This window comes from Rattus rattus, chromosome 14, assembly GCF_011064425.1.
Source record: "Rattus rattus isolate New Zealand chromosome 14, Rrattus_CSIRO_v1, whole genome shotgun sequence".
Taxonomy (NCBI): Eukaryota; Metazoa; Chordata; class Mammalia; order Rodentia; family Muridae; genus Rattus; species Rattus rattus.
Genome location: NC_046167.1, coordinates 25,729,359 through 25,738,438, shown reverse-complemented (window position 1 = coordinate 25,738,438; position 9,080 = coordinate 25,729,359). Strand labels below are relative to the sequence as shown.

General features: G+C 47.1%; 1 protein-coding gene across 1 annotated transcript in view; it reads right to left on the bottom strand.

Moving 5' to 3' along the window:
* Positions 1 to 212: 212 nt before the first annotated feature.
* Positions 213 to 9,080, bottom strand: part of LOC116883974 (alpha-actinin-2-like) — a 9,485-nt gene continuing 617 nt past the window's right edge. The window contains exons 2-7 of the mRNA XM_032885208.1: positions 8,215 to 8,349; positions 7,292 to 7,471; positions 5,928 to 6,074; positions 3,552 to 3,617; positions 1,487 to 1,645; positions 213 to 440 (exon numbers count right to left, since the gene is read on the bottom strand). Of these exons, the coding sequence (XP_032741099.1) occupies positions 282 to 440; positions 1,487 to 1,645; positions 3,552 to 3,617; positions 5,928 to 6,074; positions 7,292 to 7,471; positions 8,215 to 8,349 (846 nt within the window). The 3' untranslated portion in view covers positions 213 to 281. The remainder of the gene's footprint in view (positions 441 to 1,486; positions 1,646 to 3,551; positions 3,618 to 5,927; positions 6,075 to 7,291; positions 7,472 to 8,214; positions 8,350 to 9,080) is intronic.

Genomic DNA, 9,080 nt, shown 5'->3' with positions numbered 1-9,080 from the left:
TCACTCCAGTCTCTCTTTCATTGTTTGTTTGTTTGTTTGTTTTTGAGACAGGGTCTTGTGGGTATCCCTGGCTGGGCCTGGAACTCAACAGGTAGACCAGGCCTGTCCTTGAACTCGCAGAGATGGACCTGCCTCTGCCTCACAGCGGCGGGGGATAAAGGCGTTCACCACCGCATCCAGCCCATCACACCTCTTAATAAAGTTTGTCAGAGTTTCCAGGTAACAACCTACACTTGAGCCTTTATTGCGTTCTGATAGGGTCAGGGGTTACAGAAAGAGCATCAGAGGTCGCTCTCCCCGTAGAGGGCAGAGGAGAAGGCAGTGTAGTCCAGGGCCCCCGGAACACTGCCTGGGCCTGAGTATGGGGGCATTCTCTTGATGCAGTACTGGGCCTGATCCGGAGGCAGCTCTCGACGAAGCTCCTCTGCCAAGATGTAAGGCTAGGAAAAAACACACAAGGAGGGCAGATTAAATGCAGAGAACCTAGACTGTGAGCCGTCTCAATATCTGCGCGTTTCTCACACTGTAGAGGATCACAGGTGAGGAGTTTACTCTGCCCATTTTACCAAATAACAACTGAAAGCTGGGTTCACAGAGAGTGAGTCTGCAAGGAGACAGGCAGGAAATTCAGGATGCTTTGTAAAAGCCCATGAGTGAGTATTGCCAACATTTCTCATAAACATTCCGATTTTAATTCCCCACCTCACGGGTCAAGTTGGTTCACAGCATAAACTGAGGAGAACATAGGAGTGAACCATTTGACTTCACATAACTGATGTTTTTAGAAAATGGAGACCCTTGGCTGGAGAGACGGCTTAGTTGTTAAAGGTTAGGCCCACAACCAAAAATATAAGAAAATGGAGACCCTTTCATGCTCTGGTTTTTAAAAATATGAAAATATGTCACTGTGAGGTGAAAAATAAAACCTTCCCTTAAAGGAAGTGTAGGATTGGCATTGAAGGAAGGAACTTTTAAAAACATATACATATGGGAAGCTTTCACCCATGTTCTGGGATAAGCTTTACTCCTTTCCGAGCTTCTATCTCTCTATAAACCCCTGCTTAATTTGTATTAAAAATATCCAGTTGGTGAACTGGATCTGTGGGTAAGGGCCACATGAGCCTGGAGAACGCTGCTTGTCCCTCGAACCCCTGTAAAGGAGGAGAGAACAGACTATGCACGCACGCACAGACAGATCCTTTTTTAAAAGTCCAGACTTAACAGTATGCATCTATAATCCCAGTGCTCTTATGGTGAAATGGGAGGTAGAAGACCAGAGAATCCCTGAAAGCTTGCAGAAAAGCTAGCCTTGCATATACAGCAAGAAACAAGAGGGTCCACATCTCAAATAAGGTGAAGGCAAGACTGATGTCTGAGGCTGTCCTCTGACCACCACGCACACCAAGGCCCATGTGCAAGTGTACTCACTACCCCAGATAATCAAAGATCATTTAAAAAGCTGGAAAGAAAGCCTGTCCCAGCAGACCTTATCAGAAGCCAGAATCCGGAAGGAGGCGATGACCTGCTCTGCAGTGTCCGTGTCTGCGGTCTCTCTAGTCATGAAGTCAATGAAGGACTGGAAGGTGACCGTGCCTTGTCCGTTGGGGTCAACCAGAGTCATAATTCGAGCAAACTCAGCTTCACCCTATGGGGAGGTGGTACAGAGACAGTAAATGATTCAGGGTTTGAAATGGAAATGGGTCCTCCGCATGGTTCTCTTTACTCTCTGGAAAGTGTTCGTCTTGTGGGTGACTCAGGTTCATTTCCAATCAGTTTTAAATGTTGTTGTAGCATCATTGCCAGAGGCCCCAGCCTATCAGGAGTGGGTCCTTTCTGTAGCCCATGTTGCCCTTCCTAATTACATCATTAGGAAGAGTAACTCAGCCAGAGTTGGGAACTGGAATTACTATGTAAGACGGTGCTCATTCTTTAGTTTATTACCAGAGGAATCAAAGCTGGTCGTGTTTTAAACGCTCATTAGAGACTGAGTACAGCTCCGTATTAGAGCAATTGACTAGCATGTCCCCAGTTCTGAAAAAAAAAAGCCTTAAAAAGCAACAGTGTTTTATATATAATCAAGGTGCATACCTGTAGTTCTGGTTTTCAGGAGGTTGAGCAGAAAGGATAGTAAGTTTGAGGCTAGCGTGGAGGACAGAGTGAGTTCCCAGCTAACCTCACCTGGGCTACACGAGATACCCAGAGTGCTGGGAATGTGGGCATATGTCACCTGTAGTCTGGCTTGTTCTATGAATTTGTATATTTAATTTATTCTTACACCACTGGGACTCTAAGCCCAAGGTTAGAGGCAGAGGGAGGAGGATCTCAGTAAGCTCAAGGCCAACCTGGGCTACCTAACAAGATACTGTTTCAAAAATAGATAAACATGTAACTCATCAAAGGGTAATGCAGACCACTTCTATAATCTGTCCCCTGTCTGTCTGTTTCTCTGTTGATTTTTTAAAAATTATTAATTTTATGTATATGAGCACACTGTAGCTGCCTTCAGACTCACCAGAAGAGGGCATCAGATCCCATTACAGATGGTTATGAGCCACCGTGTGGTTGCTGGGATTTGAACTCAGGACCTCTGGAAGAGCAGTCAGTGTTCTTAACCACTGAGCCATCTCTCCAGCCCTCGATTTTTTTTTTTTTTTTTTTTTTTTTTTTTGGAAACAGAGACTCCCCTATATAGCTCTGGCTGGCCTGAAACTCATAAAGATCTGCCTGCCTTTGCCTCCCAAGAGGTGGGATTAAAACCTTGCATTATCATCCCCAGCCATTAAAATCTCTCTTCTATCTTCTAAAATATCAAAGGAAAACACCGTTTAAAACTCAGGAAAACAGAGCTGGAGAGATGGCTCAGTGGTTAAGAGCACTGACTGCTCTTCCAGAGGTCCTGAGTTCAATTCCTAGCAACCACATGGTGGCTCACAACCATCTGTAATGGGATCTGATGCCCTCTTCCGGTGTGTCTGAGGACAGCTACAGTGTACTCATACAATAAAATAAAATCTTAAAAAAAAAAAAAAAACTCAAGAAACTGGATGCCATTGGCAGTGTACATTTTAAGTTGTTTCACTGAAGTATGTGAGTTATATCAATGAGGCTTCTAAACATCACCAGGAAAGCCCATGTCCTTAATGTTTTCACCCTAAGGAAACCTTGCCAGGTACTGAGTAAAATATGTTTTTAGTATTTTAGCATTATTTTTACATAACAATAGGCAGATTTTTCACAAAGCATTGCTCTGAGATATGAAAATGAACCCAGCCAAGACTGAACCCCCAGTGAACGTGATTGTTGGGGGAGGGCAGTAATGGGGGAGGATGGGGAGGGGAACCCATATAGAAGGGAAGGGGGAGGGGTTAGGGTTGGCCCGGAAACCGAGAAAGGGAATAACAATTGAAATGTAAATAAGAAATACCCAAGTTTATAAAGATGGAGAAAAAAAAAAAAAAAAAAAAAAAAAAAAAAAAGTATCACATTTACATTCCCACAATGGAGGCCTGGTGTGGTCCTAGACCTTTGTAGAATTTCAGCTTGTGGCTTACCAAGTCATAGCCCATGGAAATGAGGCAGGCTCTGAAATCCTCATGATCCATCAGGCCGTTCTTCCTCTGTGCAAATGCAAAGAACAAAGAGAGGACAGTTAGGGACGAGATGAACAGCTCTGCCTGATCCAGTGCCCAGTGAGCAAGGTGGTAGAGAAAGGGTGACCAGCCAAGCTCAGAGGTCGCCCCAGACTTACAGGAGGACAAAGCCACCAGTACCAGAATATTATAAAGTAGTCTTTTTAACAGCGAAGAGGAGACCTGGCTGTCACTCAGTGGGAGAGTGGCTTGCCTAACACACACAAGGCGCTGCAAAATAAAATAAGAGGAAGGAAAGGAAAAAGAGGCAGGTGCTATAAAGACTAATAATGAAAAAACCCACATTAAAGGCAGCAAAAGGAGCTCACTGCTGCCACCTATTGGTAATGGCATATATTGCAAACATTTCTAGAGTTGAACTGAGAAACTCAACCAGTCTTGGAAACTACTACCCAGATGAAGTTCTGGGAATGGAACCCAGGGCCAGATGTAATGGCTTCATCCACATGACTAGCTCAGCTTCTCCCCCAAACCCAGTGGGCGGTGGTCTCAGCTCTGTAAACGAGGATATCTGATACCAAATTCTGGTTGGGATGGAAAATGTTCCTGTTTACATTTTCTCAGAGTTGTAAGAGGGACAGCTAACATTTAAACACCAATATGTCTTTACTGGCGATTCAGTTGACTTTGCTCGCTCAGGAAATGGCCAGTTTAGAAAATTAGAAGTTCTGTCTTCTGTGACTGGAACCTGTGTTTTGGCTCTCAGGCCTGAGGGTCTGGCCCTCCCCAGTGTCAGCCTCTCTGCAGCCCTGCGTTCTGCTCATGGCTCCCCTGTCCACTTCCCTTGGTGCCCTGCTCTGGCGCTTGCAGCTGCTTTGGAGCAGTAACCCTGTAGGTCGGAACCCTCCTCTCTTCCTCTCAGATGGCTGCTTGCTGGAGATCATTACCTGCACACTGCCTGGTTTCACTAAGCTGGCCTCCCACTGCCCAGGTAGGAGAGCCAGCTTTCCCAAGCTGGCGAATGAGCACTCCTCCTGTCTTGCCCTTGGAGTCTGGAATAACCGTGTTGCTCATCAGTCTCCTTCCCACCAAGCCCTTGGTCTTGTCACTCCTGTTCCTGAACCCAAAGTTCCTTCCTAACCCCCTTCCTTAATTTCTCAGGAGCCACATCTGGCTTCTGCTCCTTCTCTTCACTCCAATGCCCCCACCCCCATTACCATCTGGAGTTTTAATGAGCTTCTCAGAAACACAGCTCTGACCATACCTGTGCTCTATGATAGTCAGCGGCCCAGATGTCTAGTGGAGGGATCTCTCCATCCATGCGCTCCGTGATCCTGCCATCTTTGCACTATATACCTCCCTGCCTGAATTTGCTATGTAGACCAAGTTGGCCTCAAACTCAGAGATTTACCTGTTCCTGCTCCCTGCATGCCAAGATAAAAGCCATGCGGCACCACACACAGCCCCATGTTGCTGTACAGCGAGAACACGACGTAATCTAAATATCTGATCTCACCCCAACGGACCCCAGGAAAACTTTGTTTCCAGTGCTTATTGGAAATAAACCTTTTCTACATTTAAACGTATTTGAGGTTTACTTATTTACCTAATGTTTATGTTATGCCTGAGTGGACATGTGTACCGCGTATATGCACGGGGATCAGAAGCCTGAGTTACAGGTGGTGTGAGCTGCTGTGTGGGTGTTAGAACTGAGCCCATGTCCTCGGCAAGAACAGCTCGCCCTCTTTACCACCAAGTCAGCTCTGCAGCCCAAGCAGGTGCTTTCACTAAAGACAGCCAAGCATTGACACTAACTACAGTGTCCTAGTTAGAGGATCTACAGAAAACAGAGCAAGCTACATTGTTTTTGCTCATTTGTTTCTTTTTGTAGATTTTGTCCTTTGTTTTTTTCTTTCTTCCAAGCCAAGGACCTAACCCAGGGCCTTGTGCTTTGCTAGGCCTGTACTCTACCACCGAGCTAAATCCCTAACTCCAGGAAACAAAGCAAAAGCCTTGATGTAAGGTCACCTGACGCGACATGGGGACTTAACAGTGCTTGTTTGATAGCTAGTTCCCTTGGTATCACTCAACCAGTTTCCTTGTGAACTTTTTGGAGCAGCAAGATCTAAAGTGACCAGCTGGGCATGTTGCCAAGCACCTGCCATCATCCAGCACTGGGAAGTGGGGGCAGGAGGACCGGGGGCTCAAGGTCATCCTCAGTTACAGAGAGACCTGAAAGCCGGCCTGGAATTCCTGTGTCTTAAAGGACTCAGACCAACAGTACGCATGCTCTTCCAGAAATAACTGCCTTTCACACAACTCGAGAGAGAGCAGTACCCTGTCAAAGTGGTTGAAGGAGGCTCTGAACTCATTCATCTGCTCCTGGGTGATGCCCTTGGCATCTCTTGTCAGGATCTGGGTCTCCACCTCGTTGATGGTTCTGGCGATAGTTGTGAGCAGCAACTCCCATCCGACACGGATATGCTGTCAAGGAGAGGAACCGGCAATCAGCTAGGTCAAGGAGGTTTTAGTGCATCGTTATCACGAAAGGAGGGGGACTCCAATGAGCAGGAAATAAGCAGGGCTTGGTATAGGTTTGCTGTACTGATTCTGTTCACCACCACCACCACCACCACCACCACCACCACCACCACCACCATCATCATCATCATCATCATCATCATCATCATCATCATCATCATCATCATTGGTGTAGCGAGTCCGTGTGCAGAGATCACAGGAAAATTTTGGAGTCGGTTCCCTCCTTTACATAGATTCCTAGAACTCAACTCAGATTGTCAGGCTTCACGGCGTGTGCCTTTACTGCCGAGCCATCTCAACAACTTGACTGTCCTGTACTTAAAATGTTTTTTTCACTGTTTCAACTTTTACAAGATTCTGTAGCGTGGGAAATATTGAGGAGTGAGACCAGATTTCTACAAATGACAATCTACAAAGTGGCACTTTGCAAATCAATTAATACTTTTTATTTATGTCACATATACTTGGAACTCGGGGTTAAACCTAGGGCCTTGCACATACTAGGCAAAAATAAATAAAGTCTACAACGAAACTACATCTCTGGCCCACACTTTGTAGATTAAATATTCAACACGTGGTCTACTTGTCACTGAAGACATTTTCACACTGACCAAATAGCCTTTGGGCACTGGTTATACCCAAAGGCTCCCAGGGAGATCGGCACCAGACGGTAGAAATGGGGACAGTCTTGACTTTACGTACTAATTTTTACAACAACTAATAAAGATTGGGTGTGGTGGTACATGCCTGTGATCACAGTACTTAGGAGATTGAAGCAGGAGTATCGGGTCATTCATAATTACATATTCAGATCCAGGAGAATCTGGATGGTCATGAGACCATCCATTGCAACAGCAGCAGCAGCAGCAGCAACAACAACAACAAAAACCCAAGCCAAAAAACAATGGGAAGAAATGAGGACAATTTAAGTTCCTCTGCAAAGAAGCATAATGACTTTCCTGTGACAATAACGATAACGTTGACAATTAATTATTGTTTGATGATTGTAACAATTCACAATGCTTTTCCACACACAGTGAATAGAAAGACCTAACTGTCCCCTGAGTTCACACAGGATTTACCAGAGAGGGAGACGTGCGGAAGGAAACAACCTGCAAAGGTCTCAAGGCGAGTCAAGCCTGCCCACGTGCCATCCATACCTCCATGGTGTAGTTGGTGTGCTTGTTGTCGAAGACCAGGGCTTCCTGGATGAGCTGGTGGTCGCCCTCCAGCTTGTCAATGTTGTTCTTGTAGTTGATGATGTTGTGCTCGTACTGCTTCAGCTGGTTCATCTGGTCCTCCAGGGCCCCTGTGATCTGGATGGAGCTCCGAGCGATCTCCTGTATGTGGGGGGCAGGTGGGGTATGAGGGTGCACTCAGTGTGCACAGAGACAGACAGGGTGGGCCCAAGGCACTGGATGTCCCAGACAAATTAGGGACAAGATCACAGGATGAAATAAGGTTAAGTTCACGTCTGTCTAGAGAATGGGGCAGGGGGTGGGGGTGGGGAACATGATCCAAAGCAGGTGTAAGGCAAGAGTCCTGCTGACGTTCCTGAAGGGAAGAGACATGTCCTCAGGCCTGCTAGTCTGCTCCATGCTGTGGGCACTAGGACGGGCAGACATAGGCAGAGCTGTCAGACAGGTATCGGACTACTGGGGAGAGCTTCTACCTCTAAGATAAAGTTAATACTTTATCCCAAAGGGGAGACAGAAAAGGTCTCCTGGCTATTGTTGAAATCAATTTAAAAAAAAAAAAAAAGCCAGATCCTTGTTTCTTGAATGTTTGAAACAAAGCACGTGTGACCCTTCACCTGCCCTCACTAGGGACGGATGGCTCAACATCTAGCTCCTGACGAGACTAAACCTGAGGAAGAGCTTTGCCACTGACAAGGGCAGACAGCGGAGATGGGCCGCTGAGCCCTGTACTCTAACAGCCCTTGGCATCCTGTACTCTGTCAGCCCTGGGCATGGAGACATGAAGGCCACAGACAGTGGAGTGGGTGGTGCAGACAGAACCCAGGTAGGGAGGTGCTGTTCTGAAGCTCAGTGAGAACTCCAGACTCGGGTAGGGCGCCACCAACCTCCATCTTGTTCTGGATCCAGGGGCCGATGGCATTGGCCTGGGCAGCAAACTGGCGCCGTAGGCGCTCATTAGCATGTTGGCGTGCCAGCTCCTCTTGCAGGGACTGATCCCGGACCGGCACCAGCTGCTTCACCTGTCAGGACCCAAGGAGAGCAGGATGAGAGGCCATCTCTGGTCTCATAAGAGTGGCCAGGGGATGGGCTCACCATCAGATGCTAAGCCACTGGGGTTTGAAGAGGGAGAAAGGGGAAAGAGGGAAGACAAGGATAGAGGCTTGGGGAACAGAGCGGAGAGAGAGTCCTGCTGAAGGGACTAGTCCTGACTGTTACCTTATAACACCAAGGGAGCTCTGAAAGGGCAGCTTAGTCAAGGGATTTAAGAGTCTATCCAAGGGCCGTTCCTCCAAGAGGAGTTCTCTCCCTGCGGCACCAAGCCCATGGGGGCTGGGACCACAGCGCAGAATCATGAGCTTGAATGTGGGGAAGAGTAGCATCTTTATATTCATGTTCCCTGACCAAAGGTTAGCGTTTCCTTCATCTATGGATGTGGGCACCAGGATTCAGTAGAACCCATGACTGCTACACAGCCACCAGGCATTCCTACGCCAGGCGAGCCCCTGCAACTGTCTCGAGGTCGACACACACACTCCGGTCTACTTCAAAGGTCATGGGGTTGTTGTTGCATCCTCTTGTAGGGAGTTAAAGATGGGCTTTCAACATCCGGTGGTCGTTTGTGGTAAACACCTACAGCGCATGTGTTGGCATGCCCCCAGCATCTACAAGGCCAGGGTGATATTCATGCTAAATAGGTTATTTCCATACTCCACCAATCCCCAGTGGACAAATTTACAGCCACAGTCTGTTT